This window comes from Nycticebus coucang, chromosome 10 (assembly GCF_027406575.1).
Source record: "Nycticebus coucang isolate mNycCou1 chromosome 10, mNycCou1.pri, whole genome shotgun sequence".
NCBI lineage: Eukaryota > Metazoa > Chordata > Mammalia > Primates > Lorisidae > Nycticebus > Nycticebus coucang.
The window spans coordinates 103,725,251-103,744,663 of record NC_069789.1 but is presented as its reverse complement, the minus strand read 5'-3'; the positions used below and the strand labels follow the sequence as shown (position 1 = coordinate 103,744,663).

The window sequence follows — 19,413 nt, the reverse complement described above, 5'->3', positions numbered from 1 at the left end:
CAGAGGCTAGGGTGCCAGCCACATACACCGGAGCTGGGAGGTTTGAACCCTGCCCGGGCCTGTCAAACAACAATGACAATTATAACCAAAAAATAGCCGGGCACTGTGGTGGGCACCTGTAGTCCCAGCTACTCGGTGGCTGAGGCAAGAGAATCGCTTAAGCCCAAGAGTTGGACGTTGCTGTGAACTGTGATGCCACGACACTCTACCCAGGGTGACATAGTGAGACTATGTCTCAAAAACAATTTTTTTAAATACATTTAGTGCAGAATGAGTGTGCAGTGTTTATAGAGCCCTTGGCCTTCAGGCTCACTACACTGACGTTCACAGAGTAACTCCAGTCCTGCAAACTCCACTCATGGTGAGTGCCCCTTATGGTGGTCTCATTTTAATCTTTTATACTATATTTTTACCATGCATTTTCTATGTTCAGTGTTTAAATACACAAATATTTACCACTGTGTTCCAGCCACCTACAGTATTCAGTACAACAACACGCAGTACATGTCTGTAGCCTGGGAGCAACAGGCTGTGCCATATAGGCGAGGTGTGTGGTCAGCTGTATGTAACATCTTGGTTTCACAACAGTGAAACTGCCTAATGATGCATTTCTCAGAATGTATCCCTGTCATTGAGCAAAGCACGACTGTATATTTATATATACATACAAGTGAGAAGATGTTCATGAAATACTAATTGTGCTATGGAACAGCATGTATAGTATTGTCCATGTTTATGCGGGCACCATCAGGGTTGAGTGCAGAAACTTTACACATATAAAACATGTATGATACTTGGATATTTTCCTCCTTTTGGATCAAGGTCTTCAATAAGAAATAAAAGAGAGGCTCGGCGCCTGTGGCTCAAGTGGCTAAGGTGCCAGCCACATACAGCGGAGGTGGTGGGTTTGAGCCCAGCCCGGGCCTGTCAAACAGCAATGACAACTACACCCCAAAAATAGCTGGGCGTTGTGGTGGGTGCCTATAGTCCCAGCTACTTGGGAGGCTGAGGCAGGAGAATTGCTTAAGCTCAAAAGAGTTTGAGGTTGCTGTGAGCTATGACGCCACAGCTCTCTACAGAGGGTGACACAGTGAGACTCTGTGTCAAAAAAAAGAAAGAAAGAAAAGAGAGAGGGTGTGGATTATCCTCATTGTCACCAATAATTTAGGGTAGCAATTATGTTGGTTTTGTTCTTTGTTTTTAAATCTCTAAGGCCTCTTCTGTGTGCTAATCAAATGTTCGTGTGTGTGTGTGCGCGTGAGTGTGAGTGCAGTGCAGGCACCCTGTACTACCCCAAGAATACCAGCTTTATGGGGACACAATATTAATGCACATGGGACAATTCGAGGACAAAACCAGACAATATGCAATCAAATGCCAAAACATACAAGGAAACAAAAAGGAAAACGCTCACTGCTATGGTCATATTAAAAACCATACAGGAATAACTTACATTTTTCTCTCAAAGTAGAATATATTCTTGTTTCTGAGGAATTTTAGACTTTAGTCAAGTGATTATAGTGGGATACAAAGAGCATTAACTGATACTAGGAAATTTTATTCTAAATTTGGCTCTTCTATACAGATGATTTTGAATAAGTCACCTTCCTCTTTCTGGGCCTATGAAGTTAGCTGGGTTGAATATGATGATCTTAGAGGTCCCTCCTGGATCCTAACAGTGTGAGACTCATGAGGCTGGGGAGTTAGACTCACTGTACCATCCCTGAGGCCCATGAACCTGTCTTTTAGTGTCTGCAGTGTGATAGAGCTGACTTCCCAGGAACAGGGCGGTTGGGAGCAGACTTGGCCTTCCTTGTCCTGATCCCTGATGCTCCCAAAGAAGTCTGAACATTCACACCATGCTACTCCCAGGTGGAGCTGACAGTCACAGATGACCAGAGGGTGTGATGCCCAGGTTTGATGGCTGCATCTGAAACGACAGCCTGCAGATTCTGTTGTCACATTAGACCTGTTGATTCTTTGGTGACTAGTCCATGATTTGCTAAGGGAGCTTGAAATGAAAGGGTTCTCATAAGATGTTTTCACCCTGTGACTCTCGTCCTCTTCGTGGATTCCAACTTGCCCATCACCCCTTATCGTCAAGGAGCCCTGGGGACGCCCTGCTCACCCAGCCAGGTCAAGGGCGCTGAGCTTTCCTGACTGCTGGTCCTGCCTCTGGCCAGCAGAGGGCACTCTGGCAATGCGGAGGCCTGCAGCTCTCTGCCGTGGGGCCTGGTTGCTATCTCTACCACATCTGGATTTACTGAAGCCACTTTCTTCTTTAGTGGTTCTCCATTAGGGACGACTTCCTCTCTCTCCCCAGAGGACATTTAACAATGTCTGGAGACATTTTTGGTTGTCCCAGTCACTACTGGAGAGGGTGCTACTGTTGCCTACTGGGTAGAGGACCAGATACTGCTAAACATCCCAAATGCACAGGACAGCCCCTGTAGCAAAGAACTGCAGGCAAAGACATCAGTAGAGCCAAGGTGGAGAAAGTCAGCTTTACTTGAATCTATCGTCTAAAATGCAGGACGGGCCTGTAGTCCCAGCACTCTGAGAGACTGAGGCGAGTGGATAGCCTGAGCTCACAGGTTCAAGACGAGCCTGAGCAAGAGTGAGACCCCGTCTCTAAAAATAAAAACAGCCAGGTATCGTGGTGGGCACCTATAGTTCCAGCTACTCGGGAGGCTGAGGCAAGAGAATTGCTTGAGCCCAAGAGTTTGAGGTTGCTGTGAGCTGTGACGCCACAGCACTCTACCGAGGGTGACAAAGTGAGACTCTGTCTTAAAAAAAGAAATAAATAAGGGCGGCGCCTGTGGCTCAAAGTGGTACCGCGCTGGTCCCATATGCCGAAGGTGGCAGGTTCAAACCCAGCCCCGGCCAAAACCCACAAAACAAAAAAAAAGAAATAAATAAAAATAAGTACATAAATAAATACATAAATAAAATGCAGGACATACTACCTGGAAGTCTAAGTCCTCTGTGGTGGAACTTTTAGTCAGGGTTCACCTATTCCAAAGAAAAATTTTAGAATGATGACCTCAAAGCATTTCCCATTGCTTGAAATGTGAGGTTACAGCCACCACAAACCACTGAAGAGGAGGTAGGGTCAGGCAGAGGGCCCATGAGGGTTCCCATTATGGAGAAAAACCCTGTCCCTGGGGCTGGTGTCTCTGAGCAGGGCCTAGGCCCCATGACAACACTGTCTAGTTCCTGTGCTGGGGCAGAGGACACTAGTTCTTTGTGTCCCAGAGCTGGGCAGAATGATGGGAAAAGCTCCTGGGACTTCGTCCTTGCTGCACAGGGATGGGCCTGTGGCTTTGGGGGCAGGTGAGAAGTGGCTTTCATGTAGCCCTGAGAACTCCTGGGAGAGAGACTCTGTGGTCCCCTTTTTCGGCTCTGGGTTGAGGGAGGCAGACGAAGATGAAGAACTCTCACAGACTCTTTGTCCTGGCCTAGATCCAGCTGGGAGACCCGGGGCCTGGGTTCCTTGCCCATCTCACCCTCTCTGGGGGAGTGACATCCCCACTTGCCCACCCCAGGTCTCCTTTCCCATTGCCATTATGCTGTGGGGAAGGACTGGGAGGCTGCAGAAAGCAAATGCCTGGGAGTCCCAGAGAGGGGGATGCACATCTACCCCTTGGATTGAGGGCCAGGGACAAACAATGGGCAAAGGGGCCCTCTGTGCTTCCTTAGTTCATGGTCTGTGTCACAGAAAGGAAGGGGAGGCAAATTCTGACTGTTGAATTGGACCTAGAGATAGGAGAGCACTGTGGATCAATTGCCATGGCTCCTGGACTGTCCCTCTCAGTTGGCATGTCCTGGTTGAGCAAAGACCCTCTCTCTCCCATGCTGTCCAGTGCCCAGCCACCTGATGCCTCAGGTCTGCTCTGCCAATCCCCTCCATCCTCTGTCCTCACCACAGAGGTCCTCTATAGGGATCTGAGGTCCTCTGTAGTCCGAGATCCTCTGTAGGGATCTGAGGGTCATTCTTTAAAGCCTCTGTTCTACTCTGAAGATCCTGACTTGAGTTTGGCTTTATGTACCGTCCAGGGAGCCCCTCCTGCCCCTGCTTCCTTCAGCTTCTTTCTCTGGAGAGGAGACGGTGGCAGGAGGAGGAGACAGGCTGGTTGATGTCCGACTCCACTGTAGGCCTTAGGTCCTCCCCAAAGTCCTCCCACCCCACCTTCTTCCTGTCACACTGATCAGAACACAGGGGAACCAGGAAGGAGGTTGGGGCAATTTGTAAGGGTGTTTTATTCATGGTTTTAGAGTATTACAGAGCTAAGGAGGCCCAGGCCTCCCTACCCCATCTTCCTGGGTCTTGGGGAAATACAGACAGAAGGAAGGACCTCCAGGAGATGAGGGTTTCCAGGGCTCAGAGATCAGAGGGATGGAAGAGAAGTGGATGGAGTGCTGGGAAGGGGACTGGAGACCTTAGCCAGGGTGAGGGAGGGGAGAAGGAATCACCTGAGGGACAAAACCGCCCCAGCCCCTCCCCGGCCTCAACCCTTAGTTTCCCCTCATGTGAGCAGGCATGGGGCATGTCAAATGATGGAGCCTTGTTCTCATCTTCCTCAAGAAAAGCAGAGATTGAGTATCTCCTTAGCCCGATTGGCAGTTTGGTGGGAGGGGAGGCACTGGCTCAGTCTCCTCAGCCACATTTGTGCTGTCCCTCCTGTGGCCCAGCCCCACCCTCAAGCACTCTGCAGTGTCGTTTGGTCTAGCAGATGCAAACGAGAGGGCAGAGGCATGAAGAGGGTGGGGTTTGGAGGACCCCCCCACTTCACATCTTCCTCTCCAGTTAAGGAGGGTCCAAGGGCCATGCTGCTTTGAAGTTCTTCAGACTGGGGGACACGGGGCTCTCCTCCCAAGTTTTGAGACTACGGGTCTCTGAGGAGAAGTGCTTCCTGGGATCCAGGGCCTCCTGCTCCCCCATCATGGGGCCAGGCTTTACCTCTAGCCCCTCAGGCCTGGAGAACAGGTGCTGAAGTCTGTTATCAGCACCCTGCCCCAGCCCGGCCAGCAGGGGAAGCCCTGGAAAATACCAGGCCCCCGGAGGGCAGCCGGGGCCTGAGAGCAGTATGTCTGGTTTCGCCCCTGGCAGCTGCTGCTCTGAGGCCAGAGGGGGCAAGAAGGGTCCCGAAAGGCAGGTCCAGTCAGAGGGGAAAGTGGGCAGGAGGGGAGGGGCAAGGGAGGCAAAACTGGGCAGCTCGCCTTGGACGCTCCCCAAATGGCAGCAAAAGCCCAGCCGGCAAGGGCCTGAGGCAGAGCGAAGTCCTAGAGGAAGAGAAAGAGAGGAAGGGTCACTGGTGTCCCTGAGCTCTGAGAGGCCCTGCTCCTCCTGCCTCTTATGTGAAGGTCTCTCCCCTGTCCGTGTACTGCCCTTCTTTTGTGCCTTTCTTCAGTTCTCATCATAAATATCCTTTCTTTGGGGAAACCCCCCAAGACTCCACAGCCTGTCCCCCTCATGCCCTGACCCCCATTCAGGGCCCGCAGTTCAGTGAGGATCGTGTTGTCATTGGTGTGCTTATTTATGTAACAGCCTGTGGGGCAGGAGCTGCTTCTGTTTTATTCTGCCCCTGAGCCTGGCACATAGTAGGTGCTCAACAAAATGCAGTACATAGACAAAAGGAGGATACTGTTTGCCACAACTCAACGATCTGTTCTTCACTCTCGGCCCCTGCAGTAAAGGCCTGTCGTTCTAGCTGGGCCTTGGGCTTGTCTTTTATACTTGGAGGCCTGTTTCTTCATCCATGGAATCCCTCCCCTAGCGTAGATAGGTGGGTGGTGGGTGAGAGGGGACTCCAGAGCTCATGACCTGGAGGCCCAGGTGGAGGTAGGAACCCCGCCCTCTTCTCTGACTCTGCCCACAACTCTCTTCCTCCAGGAAGGCCTCCCTGCTCCCACTCCTTCCAGACTTTCCCTCTCCCCTGCAGTAGGGCCCCCAGCCTGAGGTCCTTGGAGATGATTCACACACTTTCTGTATTTCCAAAAGCCTAAGTGCAGCTGCACGTTTTTCTCAGCAAGACCACATCATTTAATGAAGAGAGCCAGTGTCAGCACAGTGACCACACCGGGGGAGCTATAGCAAATGAAAACTGGGCGATGGATGAGCTGTTGCTTAGCACATCTGGTGTCTTTCACAGGGACAGCATTTCTGAAGTCTCTCTCTCTCTCTGAAGAGAGAGAAGGTTACAATGATCACCCCTCCCCGCATGGAGGGGCAGGTTGGAGACTCTGCCAGAGTGTCCTCTCTCCGGGTCACTGTACTTTACCTTGGGCCCTTAGATGGGATGGAGACTGCTGTTTCATTGGAAACTTGTGTCCCTGGGGCCTCCCTAGGGTGAGACTATCCCCCTTGCACCCCAGTAGGGATGTGGGAGATAGTTCTAAGAGCACCCCCTTTCCCTGCCCCCCTCCATGGCTCTGCCCTGCAGCTTCCTGTCCCAGCTCGCTGGAAGCAGCTTCCTTCCTTGGCACCAAATGCCCAGCGTGGGATGGAGGTGGGGGCTGGCACACTCTTTTGAATCCCAACCCAAGAGCGGGGCATATGGCTGCTGCTAGCCTGCTGGTGACCTGAACTTGGTCAGCATCCCTTGGGGCCCAGGCACAGGCAGGGTGTGCATGTGTGCCAACGGAGACAGAAAGCTGCAAAATAGCCACTCCAAGCTGAGGGAGGGACACCTTTTCTTCCCCCTCAGAGTTTCCCAAAGAGAGAAGCTCTGTGCCCAGGGCACTCCCAGGGCTGGGAGGAGGTGGGGTGGGGGGCCTGTAGAGGAACAGAGACTCTCTTCAGGTACTGTCTAGCTCCAGGCAGTGGTCCAGCCAGTCCCAGCAGGCCTGGGCTGTCCCACACCCATGGCCTGGGCCAGACTCGCTGGGGTGCAGAGTCTGGGACCTTCGCTGCCCCAGATGTGGGGTGAAGGCCATGAGTTCTTATTCCAGGAACTTGCCTGCAGTGGAGGGTGGTTCTTGGGTCTCTGTGATCATCCCAGAAAATCTTATGTCTCTCCCCAGATTCCAGCCTCTGTGAGACATCTGCCTCCATTTCCACCCTTTCCTCCACCAGATTGCCACATACTCCACACCAGCCTTCTCCAGTCCCTCTCTCCTGCCCCAGGGCCTTTGCTCATACTGTTCACTCGGCTTGCTCTCCCTCTCCCTCTGAGCTAAGCAGACATCGATGTACGCTTAGGGTCTCAGCTCAAATGTCATTTTGTCAAGAAAGTCTTCCCTGAAGGCCCCCGCACCCTCTCTGTAGCCTTCAGTGCGGTCATAATCACCTGTCGCTCGCTGAAAGCCTGCACGCCTCCTGCCTACAAGTCCTGTCAAGGCTGTCTTGCTCACATTGACCCTTCTGCCTCTGGGACAGTGCCTGGCACACTGAGAAGGGGTCGTTAACCATCTGATGAAGGAACAAAAGACCTGGCGAGGTGCATCTTCCCAGCCTCTTTCCAGCTGAGACTTCTTCTTCACCCCATGGCCCTTGTGCTGGTTCCAGCCCCATCATCTTCTGCCTGGATTATCTTTAGAAGCCTCCCAACTCTGTCTCATGCCTTATCCAACCCAAACTCCACACACAACCCGAGTAATCTTCATAAAATGAAAATCTGAACACACTCCTTGCCTCCATGCCCACAGGATAAAATCCAAGCCCCTTCACACGGCTTACGAGGCCTTCCAGAATGGCTAGCCCCATTTCTCACCCTTTGTGCTTGTTCCCAGGCCCCTCACACAACTTACTCTGACCCTAGCCAGCCACCAGCAGTCTCCAGATTGTCTGTGCTTACTCACGGCCCTTTGCTTTAGAGCACGATTCCCTCTGCTTGGGCATCTTTCTCTGCCTCCTTTACCTGCTCAGATGTCACATCCTCTGGGAAGCCCCAGGGCACCGTGTGCTCTCCTGAATCTCAGCATGGTCACTGGCAGTAACCCCACAGGCTCTGAGCACCATTAAGGGCCATCCTCCTTCTCTGAACCCCACATCTGGTAGACAGCTGGTGTTCAATGAATGTGGCTGAATGAATGAATGACTTGGACATTCTCCCTTGTTGCACCCCACCTGCCGTGTAAGGGAGGAGCTTCCCGCCCTCCGCAGCCCTGCACACTCACGGTGGGTGCTGCTGCTGTTCCCCTTCTTGTCTCCAGATGCCTCTGGGGATCCTCGGGGGGCCCACTGTCCAGCTAACTGCTCCATCGTAGCCTGATGAGCGAACAGCACACTGTGCAGCAGCTGAGGGGTGAGAAGCAGGGGTGGGAGGGGGAGGGACTTGCCCTGGCTTATACTTCTCCAGTGCACACTGGTACTGTCACCTGGTGGCTGAAACAATGACATACTCTTATACTGATTGTTGAATAGCCACTTCCATGTGCTGCCAGTCTCAGGTGCCCTGTGCCCTCCACTGAGACCCTGCCTCCTTCCTTCTAATCCACCATCCACACAGGGATGCCCAGCACAGGAGTCACCCATCTCACAGGCAGGCACTTTTCTATATGGACTGTTAAATACCCCTTCCCCTAAGTCACTCAGGGAAGAGGAGCAGGGGAGATGACCTGATGGGCCTCCAAGGTGGGCAGCCTCTTAGGCACAGGGGCAGGGTCTGTGGACCCGTGGGACAGGCCCCCTTTCTACCTACCTCGCTCTGCATACCTATGGGCACCAGGGCTGGCCGACACAGGGCAGGGGCCCCCAGCAGTAGGTGGGGGGATGGCGGCACCCTCACTTCCCACAGAGGGTAGTTGACTACGATGAGCTTGCTGAAGTTGAACTTGTACGTGAATCTTTTGCCTTTGGTCTTGTGCAGGATCCTCTTGTTGTAGTAATATCTGGGGGGCCCAGGGATGGGAACAGGGTGTTGGCCCAGGGGGTGGGCAGTGGATTCAGAGTCATACCCCCTCCTCAGCAAGGCTAAGCCGAGCAGCTCCGGAGAACCACTGGATAGCTTACAACGTTCAAAGACATTTCTAGGCCTCAGCAGGATGGGACTCAGACAGGGGTGCCAGAAGCACCCTACCCTCTCTGGTCATGTTGGCCACCTCCTCTCACCTGAGGGCCCGGCTCAGCTTGTCATAATTCATTTGTGGCTTGCATTTCCTGCGGCCCCAGAGGCGGGCCACCTCATCTGGATCCTTGATGACAAACTCCCCGTATTCTCCCTGCTGCCAGGCGATGACATGGCGGAACTCCTCCTTTTGTAGCAGCTCCAGGATGAAGTGCCACAGCTGGATCTGCCGGGAACCCGGGGCCGACTCGGCCTTGTAGGCCCAGTCAGGAAAGGCCAGGCCTGGGATGGAGAGGGGTGTGTGAAGATCACCTGCTGCTCTAGAGGCCCTGCAAGGCCACGGCACAGCATGGGAACATGGGGGAGACCTGCCCAACAGGCTCACCTGAGATCCAGTAGTTGCCGTTGCCGGAGGTGGCAGGGCCGCCCTCAGCCAGGCAGCCACAGCGCATAATCTGCTTCAGGTGAGGGCTGTCAAGGCCCTGGGGAAGTGGCCACCACTGAAGAGGAAGGGAAAGGACGAGGCAGAGGAGAAGGCATAGAGGGGAAGGAAGAAGGAGAGGAGGGAAGAGACAAGACGTTGCCAGGCAAGCAGAGGAAAGCTGTCTGAGGCAGGAAGCTCTCTATACCCAAGGCAGGGCCCAGCCTCCTCCGGGGACCTCCAGGGCTGAGTGGGACTCGGGGCTTGGGGCTGAATCACTTTCATAGAGGGCTAGGAATGCAGAGGGTCCTATATCCTCCCCCCGCTGAGGGACTTAGAGAATGAGATCTCTTCTTAGGGCTTATAGGATTGTAGTTTTCCCCCAGAGAAGACAAAAGAAAATGTGATTAATCATGGGCCCTTTCTATTTTTTTCCCCCACAGGCTCTTTCTAAACCTGAAGTGGGAAGGAAGCACACACACACACCTGTGCCCTTACAGCACCTTGGACAATTTTACAGGTGAGAGAATATTTGTGTGCTTTTTTTTAAACCAATGAGTCCCAAGTGCCTGGCACACAGTGATAGTAGTAGGTGTTCAGTGAATGACAGCCGGTAGAATAAATGAATGGACTTATCAATGGTGTCATTCTTAACACCTGTCCTCCCCCTCAGAGTGTCAGCTCCAAGGTCAGGACCCTGGCTGTCTTGCTCCCTGCTGGCTCCTGGGAGTCCATCCTTGCACAGGCCCTATACTCAGAGGTGCTCTGCAAATATTTGTTGAATTAATGAACCATGGGCAAGAAAAAGGGAATCTTGCTTGTTCTCAGTTGGAGAGAGCTGGAGAATTGTGGAATGAGCCCTGGTGAGATTTGTGTGATGTAGATAAAGGAAGGGGAGAAAATGTCGCTTCCCCAAAGCTTTCAGATGGAACAGAGGATGGAGCAAATGGCTGAGTCTTGCTGTCAGGGATGGAAGATGGAATGATATGCAAAAGAACAGAGGAGGGATGGAGAGACTGCCAGGGGCAGGGCACGGGGAGGATCCCCGGTGCTTGGACTCCTTACAGACAGGGCTCTGTGGTCTGACTTGAGTTTCTATTTCTGATGAAGTGGGTATGGGACAGCATTGCTCTCAGCTAGAACTTACCAGTCTGGAGGGCATGCGAGGGTTTGTCTGCAGTTGCTGCTGCCTTACTTTCCAGAGGAGGCTGAGAGAGGGAAAGTGACTTGTTCAAAGACACACCGTGAGTTAGCCGCCACACACGGATGAACAACGCGTGGCGCTGTTTCATATACTGAGCTGCCTGAAGACTTGGAAATATCATCTGTGCAGTGCTCCTAAACTCTGAACAGCTGAGGGTCTCTCTACAAAGCAGGTTCTTATTCAGCAGGCCTGGGTGAGCCCCTGCACTTCTGACCAGCTCCTAGGTGAGGCTGATGCCCTGGTCTATGGACCACACTTGGGGTGAAAGAACCCATGCGATACAGCAAAGGGAGACTGTGGGTGTTAGAAAGTCAAACAATTCCGGTCACTTCAGGTTGTAAGACCCTCCTGACTCCCCACTCTGGCACCGAAAGGTCATGTTGTCCCTGCTGTCTCTTTCCCAGTGAACGCTCAGTGCCAGGAAGGTCAGCCGACAAAGTGAAAAGCAGTTGGGGCAGGAGCTTATGGAGGTTGGGCCTGAGCTGAGAGTGTCTCTGGAAATTGAGGTGAGCAGGGCAGGAAGTCCATCCTTGCCCCCTTGAAGTCTGCATGAATGCGTCACCCCACTCGTCCCTCTGTCTCTGAACAGCCAGCTGGCGTTGTGGAGCCCTCTCTCTTCTCTCCTTTCTCCCCGACAGCAGATGCCCCCAATTCCTCTGCCAGCCTCCTTTCCTGCCCTGCCCATTGGGGCTTCCTCCTTGATCAACCTCAATCTCATCAGGATCTCTCTTGCCTCACTTTAGGAAAAATGGGCTGGAAATGGGGGAGGGATGTGCAGAGGTGAGAGATTCCAAGGAGGCAGCTGAGAAGATTCCCATGCCTGTTGGATCTGATGGGTTTTTTTTCTGGAGGATCTGAGCCCTCAGGGTCATTTTAGGATGTGGCAAGAAGGGAGTGATTAGACCCAGCACTCCCCAGACACTCAGTACCCTGCTCCACACTGAGGAAGCCAGAGTATTGAGAATCACAGATCAGAAAGGATCATAACCCAATCTCAAATGATCAGTGTGGCTTCTCTTAAGCGCTTTGTGTTTCTTGAAGGGTTATAGCAGTAAGCAATTATTAGTGTCATCACTGCCATTGTTCTGATTATTCATAATACAATTAATCCCTTTGGTCAATATAAGTGTTTATTACAACACTGTAGGTTTTAGGTCATTATTTAATACAAACAATGTAGATAATATGATAACGATGGGGAAGAAGCCTTAAGCTAGGGCTTGGAGCCAAAGGAAATGTCCACAGCAGGTCTCACCTTTAAAAAATTTTAATTAATATGAATTGGACCCCTATCGTCTACCTAGGATTGGGCTTGACATTTTGTTTTTCATATGTTGCTTCACTGACTCTTCACAATACCCCTGCAAGATGGGTATTATCTCCGTACCCTTCAAGATGGGTATTATCTCTGTTTTGTAAGCTGAGGAAATTGAGGCTGATAAAGATTAAGAGACTTGCATAAGGCCCTGGCCAAGTGGTAGAGCCGGATGGGAACAGGTCTGTCTGACTCCAGGCTCTGTCTTTCCTCCAGGGCAGGAAAGTTGAGGATGGAACTTTGGAGCAGGGAGGTGAGGCTGGCAGGCCATTCTGGGCCATGAGGAGTCACTCCTGTCTAAACTCACAATGTGGACCCTTTGCTGGAAAAATTATCAGCAGAGACCCCAGGAAGCCAGAGGACAGCAAGCCAAATGGGCAGAGACCAAAGCAGAAAGGATGAGAGACAGGCACACACATAACATATAAAAAAATGGTGGAGAATTCGAAATGGATGCTGCATGTATGCAAAGTAGAAACTTGCATCAAAAGTCACTTTGTTGTGGCCCCACCAATTACCCTCCCTTCACCGATCCTCTCCCCTCCCCTCCCTATCCCCTTTCCCCATATTTTTGGGCCATAATTTCATAGTAGGGCTGAGTACATTGGATATTTTTTCTTCCATTCTTGAGATACTTTCTACAGTGCATCTTACAAGGGTACATGTGAAATTTACTAAATGTAGGATACAAATGTCTTAATACAATAACTAAGAAAATGCTGTGAAGGCTATGTTAACCAGTTCGATGAAAATATTTCAAATTGTATAGAAAACTAGCACATTGTAACCCACGATCGCATTAATGTACACAGCTATGATGTAATATAAAAAAATAATAATTTTTTAAAAAGTCACTTTGTTGTTGGGGCCTTCAGAGACAGAAGGGCACTGACGGTGTAATTGGGTGACTGGTTAGAACCCAGTCTTCTCAGTGACTGCGTGACTGATGCAGTGGGAAATGGGACTGTTTACAAACCCAAAGGCGGCCGAAAGAAGCCGTGGGAGTCAGTGAGAAGGAGGGAATGAGGCAGAGAAGCAGCAGTGCAGAAATCAGGAGCCCTGGACTCAGGTGAGCTCAGAATACAGCCCAGGATTGAACAGTTTAGAGCGGAGACCCTGCGGGATCTGGTGTGTGACAGCGGGAGAGAAGCCCCTTGGAGACAGGGCGCTGGTAGTCTGCAGGGGATATTTGATGCTTGTTAGCCTCAGACAAAACGTGCAATCCCCTGCCCTCAGCTGAATCCTCAATCTGATTAGAAGCCACTGCCTCTCCTCTTGTCTTAGTCCCAAGTGGAGAGTGGTCAGTCCTGAGACCTCCCTGAGGCTATTACTTAGAGCTGTGTAGGTGGGGAGCAATGGGAGAGGGGGCGGGAAGGGCCAAGGCACCTTTCCTTGGGAAGCGTGGCAGACTGGAGAGGCTGGTGAGGCAGAGAGAGGATGCACCTTGGGGTGGTGCCCCTCCTTGACCTCTCCTTCCTGCAATTTACTTCTCCCCTGATTGGGGGACCTGGCAGAGATCCCAAGGGTATTTTGTCTCTTGCTGCCTGGGGCACAACGGACCCCTCTCAGTGCTGGGTGTTGGGAGTCGGCCTCCTGAACCCGGCTCCCTCCTTGCCCTCAGCTCTTCCTTGTATGACACACAGTGGCAGTCCTGCTCCTCCTCCCTCCCCACTCTGAGCCCCCTCTCCTCTTTCTCTGCCCCCACTGCGTCCCCTCACTCATCTTAGATCCCTGCCCACGCCATTCCCCGCCCCCCCAACCCCCGCCCCCGCCTGGCCTTCACTCTTGTCTCTTCAGTCCCTGGGGACCATGGGAGTTAAAAGGTTTGTGTAACTCCGCGGAGCAGAAATCCAAACCCAGGCTCCCCTCTACCACGCCGGACCTGTCCAGATAGACAGCTGAAGGTCAGGGCAACAGTCATGGCCTCAGGGACCATAGCTGGGGACAGACCCAGGGTGGGGGACAGTCCCCCCTCGGTCAGGCCCTTTACTCTGTTGACAGTGTCATCTTTCTTCACCTCATTTGCTCCTTTATTACTGTTCCCTTCTCTTCCCTCCCGCTGGAGTCCTCCCTCCCCCAATTTCTCCTCCTACCTTCTCTGGTCTTACTTCCTGGCCCTTCATTTTGCCCGTGCTTTCCCACTCTCTCTCTCCTCCCCTTGTCCTCTGTTCTGTCTGTCCCTTTCTCTTGTTCTCTATTTCTTGCTTCATTTCTTGTGTCTGCGGATCTTGTTGCTGTCACCAACTCCACCTGTCCTATGTCCCTGAACACCGTTGGCCTCCTCTAGAGTGTTGTCTGCCTCACCCCTTCTTTCTCAAACTGGTCTCCTGTTTTGCTGTCTCTGGCTGTCACTTTCTGCTTTCTGGCCTCTCCATGTCTTTCTGCTCTGCCCCCATCCTCACCTATGCCTCAGCGGGGAAACTGAGCACTGCGCTCCCAGCCCCCACCTCCCCACTCCCCTACTTCCTCCTCAGATCCCCCAGTGGCAACCTCACTGCCAGTTCCTTTCATCTCATTCCCATCAGCTGTGCCCGGGGAGAACCCTGCTTGGACAGCCCCCGGCCCTCCCCTTTGTACCCCACTCAGGGATGAGAATTCCCCTCCAGCAGGCGCTGAGGTGACTGAGGAGCCAGGCCAGAGGGAGAGGAAGTGAAAGCTCCCAGGAAACAGCAGAGCACAGGGTGAGTTGGCAGGGCTGACCTGGGGTTGAGTAGCCCGGATCACAAATGCTGGGGGTGGGGGGCAGTGGCGTCAGCAGCAGGCGTCTGAGGTGGTTCTCAGCAGCTGGGGGCCTCTGGCACCTTCTGACTCAATCCCCAGCTCTTCATCACCATGTCCAAACCCACCCTCAACCTCACCCCCAATTGTAACAGGAACCCTTTGACTTCCACTAAACCCCAAGCCCAATGGAAGGCTCCCTTCCTGTGCCCTGGTCCTTCTGCCCACTGGAGTCCCCTGCCCTTGTCCAGAGAGGCCCCTGGAGGTGGAGTGGCAGTGGCACCACTGTCTTCATGGCCCTTTTCCTCTTGTCTTCATTAGGAAGGGCCAGGGAGGACAGTGGGGCTTCTCTCCACTGCGAGAGCGTCCTCTCTCTGCCTTGCCAGCCTCTCCAGCCTGCGTCTGCCCTCGCTGTCATAGGGACTGCTGTGATAAGAGGGGATCGTGTATTCATACTTCAGGCTTCTTGGCTCTAGGTCTTTGGGCAGGAGCCCGGGAGTCTGAGGCAAGGAGGGAGGTGGCTGGGCAGGGCAGAATCTCCTGAACTCACTGGCCAGGCTCAGGCAGGAGCATGAGCCTAGCTTTCCCCAGCCTGGGAGCCCACTCTGTGCTGTGGTGCTCACCCCTCCCTTACCTGCCCCTGTCCAAGGTAACCATCCTGATGGTCCTGGCCCATGATTTTTTTTTTTTTTTTGAGACAGAGCCTCAAGCTGTCACCCTGGGTAGAGTGCTGTGGTATCATAGCTCACAGCAACCGCCAACTCCTGGGCTCAAGCGATTCTCCTGCCTCCACCTCCCAAGTAGCTGGGATTACAGGCACCAGCCACAACGCCTGGCTATTTTTTTGGTCGCAGCCATCATTGTTGTTTGGCGGGCCTGGGCTGGATTCGAACCCACCAGCTCAGGTGTATGTGGCTGGTGCCTTAGCCGCTTGAGCCACAGGTGCCGAGCCACTGGCCCATGAACTTTAGCCTTGGCCACAGGGAGGGGATTAGTGCACTCCAGGGACGAAGTGCCCCCGTGTATACAGACCGCACACAGGGAGGTGGCTGGGCCAGTAGCCCTCACTCAGCCCCCAGGGTTCCAATAATCTCAAGAGATATGTCTGTCCCAGACAGCTGACACCTGACCCCAGCTGTACCCTTACTGCCACGCTGGACCTTCAGTCTTTACTGTGCCCTCTTGCAGGTGCCAAGGTCCTCTCTGGCCTGAGTGCCCCACACTTGGACAGAAGACCCCGGCCACCTCTCAGGTGGCTTCAGTGTGGACCCGTGACTGGGTCTCCTTACTTCACTCCTTCCCTGTTGCCCCACGACTGGCTCCACAGTTGTGTGGGGGTGGGGGCAGAGAGGGGACTGTACCTCCCGGCCAGCCCCAGCTGCAGACTAGCTGCGGAGTCCCTTACCTCGTGCAGCAGCCAGGTCCCCACCTCTTCTGACTGTCTCCTCCTGTTGCACTCCTTGCCAGACCTCTTGGCATCACACGCTTAGGGTTACTTAAAATGAGAGTGGGATCTCCAAGCTCCCAGGGGAGCTGATGTGGTTTCAAACAATAGCATTAACCCTTTGGGGGCCAGCAGCACCACAGGCCCGTGCCCCCTCTACTCTGCCCCATCTCTGTGGCAGGTGGGTGGGAGGGAGTGTCTCTCACTGGGTCTTTTGCAGCCAAAACTTGCCTCGGGAACAGACAGATGCTGAGACACCCGACCCACAGGGAGAGAAGTGAGATGGCTACCCTTTCTTTAACTCCAGGAAAGGGGACTCCTACCTGCTGGAGTCTTCCACCGTGTCAGCCCCTCTTTCGTGGAGCTTTCTGTGGAGACAGAGTCCAGACCTGGAGGAGAGTTCTCCTTCACATCTTCGACCCTTGATACCACCACACTCCTTGGTTTTTCTTCTGAGCCTCTGGACCCTGCTCTGCTCACAAAGGGGTCTGAGTCTTTGCACTTTGTAAATTTTCTTCTTAGTCTCAAGAAAAATAATATAATAGTTTACCTAATCTTTTCTGTAAGGATTTTAAAACACTTTATTGGGTCTCTTTTCTCTTAGAGTTCTAGAAAATGATTTTTTCTTTTCCTTATTAATATGACTTGAAGTTAGACAGCAGGAAGAACTTCCAACTAAGGGATAAGCCCGCTATTAGAAAGTGATTACAGGAGCATCAGATAGCCTACTAAAGAGGTAGCAGAAATAAGATAAGGAGTAAGATTCCAGAATGTCCTGAGGGGGGACAGAGGATTTAGGTAACTGACCTCAGGGGAGGTTTGTCAGGAGAAACTGGAGGACGGTGGATACCAAAGACCAGAGCTTCTGTCTTGAAAATCCTGGAGGCTAAGTAGCTTGAAGCCTGTCGGGCCTATGTCCAGTCTCCCCAGTGCTAGCGGGAAGGAGAAGACTGATGGATGTCATTGGTGGAATCAATATGATTTTCTTTTTCTTTCCCTGACTCTGAGGTACGCCCCCGCCTTCCCATCACGCAGCCCCTCCCAACCCTGAGCTGATCGAGATGGGAATGGAGGCCGTGGAATTAAATTCTGGGGGTTGTTTTCTGGTTAAATCAACCGAAGCTAACATGATGGAAAGGTGAGAGAGAGGCTGATTGATGGAAGAGACAGGAGCTGGGGGCCAGGGAGAGAGGGTCCTGGTGCAAGGAGGCAGGGAGGGCAGAGCTCTGGGCCATGAGGGCCTGGAGGAAAGGGGCCATACAGGGAGGAAGAGTATAGAACACTGTTCCGGGGAGGTGGATGAGGGGCAGGGGGCATATTAGCAAAGACTAGGTTGATTTATCTCCATAGAGGAGAGAGATCTATGGCAAGAAAGATGGAGATTAGAGCCAAGACATGGTACCCTAGGTGTCTCTCTGGGTGTCTTTGGTATTTTCATCTAGAGAGCTTGTCCTGCCCCTTGCTCACCTTCACCCTCCCCCAATTCATTAAAAGTTTCAGGATCATTTTAGCTGGGAGCAGGAAGATGCCAAGTCGGAGGAGGACTCACTTCATTGAGAACTGCCCTTCCCTACTCTTCATGGAGGTCCAATAAACTGAGGGGCTGGAGCACAGCTGCCGTGTGAGAACTTGGATCTAGTTAGGCCCAGGCCTTGGACTCCCTGTGGTCACATGGACCACCACTTGCCTCCACCCTCTCTCCTGGGGATGACATCTGAGGGACCTCCAGATAGGGAAGCTCAAGACTCTGTGTGTCCCACTTCTTACCATTGTCCCAGCTCCCTGAGAGGAGTCTCCACTGCCAACTTCGAGGCCTTCTGAGAAGCAGAGGAGCCACCTCCCAGTCAAGTTTTCATCTTCTCCTCTGCTGCTCTGTACACTGCCCCAACCCAGTTCCTTTGCTCTTCAGAAAACCTAATAAAAGTCATTCTCCCTACCTGCCTCCTGTGGGTCCCAATCACCCTCCTGGCACTGCCCCTGGAGACCTAACAGGGCTTGGAGGTTGGGCCTTTTCTCAGACATTGGTTCCTTCTCCCAAATATCAGCAAATGACCCACCATCTGAAGGGTCTGGCCAAAGTAAGGGTATGTCCCAGGGTATGGATGATCACTGAGTGAAGAGACCACAAGAGACTCATGCCCAAGCTGGCTCCCCACACTCTAGCCGGTCCAGCTGCCCAGACTCACGACAGGCAGACTCAACCCATTGTAAACCCACTTCAGAATACCCAGCCTCATTTCCGGGCCCCTAAACTCCCCTGACACAGGGACCCAATAATGGGTCTGGGCCAAGTGGAGAAGACAGGAGTGGGGCAGATGGTGTCCCTTCCCATCTGGGGGCTTAGAGCTGGGCCCAGGGAGGACCAGGGAGGAGGTAGGAACAGCCGCCTCTCCTCAGCTCCTGCCCAGCCCCTAGGGCTTGTTGGCACAAACCAGGCAGGTAGGTGCCTCACACAAGAGCTAAACCAAGGTTCACACTATTTGACCCTTAAGTAGAATTTTTCTGTTCTAGTTAGTGGCTTTCTTCATACTTGAGTAGCCAGCACCAGAGACTAAATTCAGATCCTGTCCACTCTGCATCAAGACCCCGCCACCTTGAATGTGTTCCCCAGCCCAGTGTACCTCTGTAACTAGCTGACACTAAAATGGACAGGACCAAAATGTAAGGGACGAGGTCAGACCTTGGGGAGGGCTTCTCAGGGGGTCACCCAGCATGGGGGGTGCCATTGAGGAGATGGCCCCATCCCTTCCCTGAGGAAACAAGGCTCACCTCTTCTCCACTCGCTTCTTGCTCTTCTGCCAGGAATTGGGCCTGGGGTCATGGCAGCCAGTAGGGTGAAGCCAGCAGGGTCTGTCCGTGACTGAAGGATACCTTGCCAGCTGTTGGAGAGAGAGGGGTCATTCCCATCTGCTTGTTCCCTGGTGTCCCAAAGGGGCCCAATGCACCCCCAGCAGAAGGACCAGGGTCGGAGTAGACAGTGGTGGTAGCTGAGGGCTCGGGGGAGGGAGGAAAAGGGGTACTCCTGCATACAGGGGTACAATCCCTAAGGGGCCAGAAGGAGAACAAGAACGGAGGTGCCAGGTGAATGTGGGAAGGAGGAGGAAATCTGCCTTGAGGAGATGCCGAAGGGAAAGGAGAGGATGAAGAGCAGGAGCTGGTGATGTGGAGGGAAGAGAGAGGCCGAGAGGAGTGGGGCTGAGGCGGCTTGGGATGCCGTATCCAGAGCTGGGCTGGAGGGGGGGGGGGTGCGGCAGGGAGCCTGTGAGTGTGTGGCCTGTGGCTGTGGTGTCGTGGAGACTCTTC

At 53.0% G+C, this 19,413-nt stretch overlaps 1 protein-coding gene across 1 annotated transcript; it reads right to left on the bottom strand.

The window, feature by feature from the left end:
• Nucleotides 1–4,807: 4,807 nt before the first annotated feature.
• On the bottom strand, nucleotides 4,808–9,460 carry ETV3L (ETS variant transcription factor 3 like). The gene is made up of 5 exons (XM_053604215.1): nucleotides 9,394–9,460; nucleotides 9,053–9,290; nucleotides 8,643–8,832; nucleotides 8,119–8,239; nucleotides 4,808–5,283 (listed from the first exon to the last, which is right to left on the bottom strand). The coding sequence occupies exons 1-5, from the start codon at nucleotides 9,458–9,460 to the stop codon at nucleotides 4,808–4,810; spliced, it is 1,092 nt and encodes a 363-aa protein (XP_053460190.1).
• Nucleotides 9,461–19,413: the final 9,953 nt, after the last annotated feature.

What these genes read in the sequence shown, in the direction of transcription:
- ETV3L (XM_053604215.1), bottom strand. Translation starts at nt 9,460, where the DNA reads ATGCGCTGTGGCTGCCTGGCTGAGGGCGGCCCTGCCACCTCCGGCAAC. An exon ending in AAGCTGAGCCGGGCCCTCAG is followed by an intron (nt 8,833 to 9,052) that starts GTGAGAGGAGGT and finishes TGGGCCCCCCAG; the next exon opens with ATATTACTACAACAAGAGGA. An exon ending in CCATAGGTATGCAGAGCGAG is followed by an intron (nt 8,240 to 8,642) that starts GTAGGTAGAAAG and finishes CTCACCCCTCAG; the next exon opens with CTGCTGCACAGTGTGCTGTT.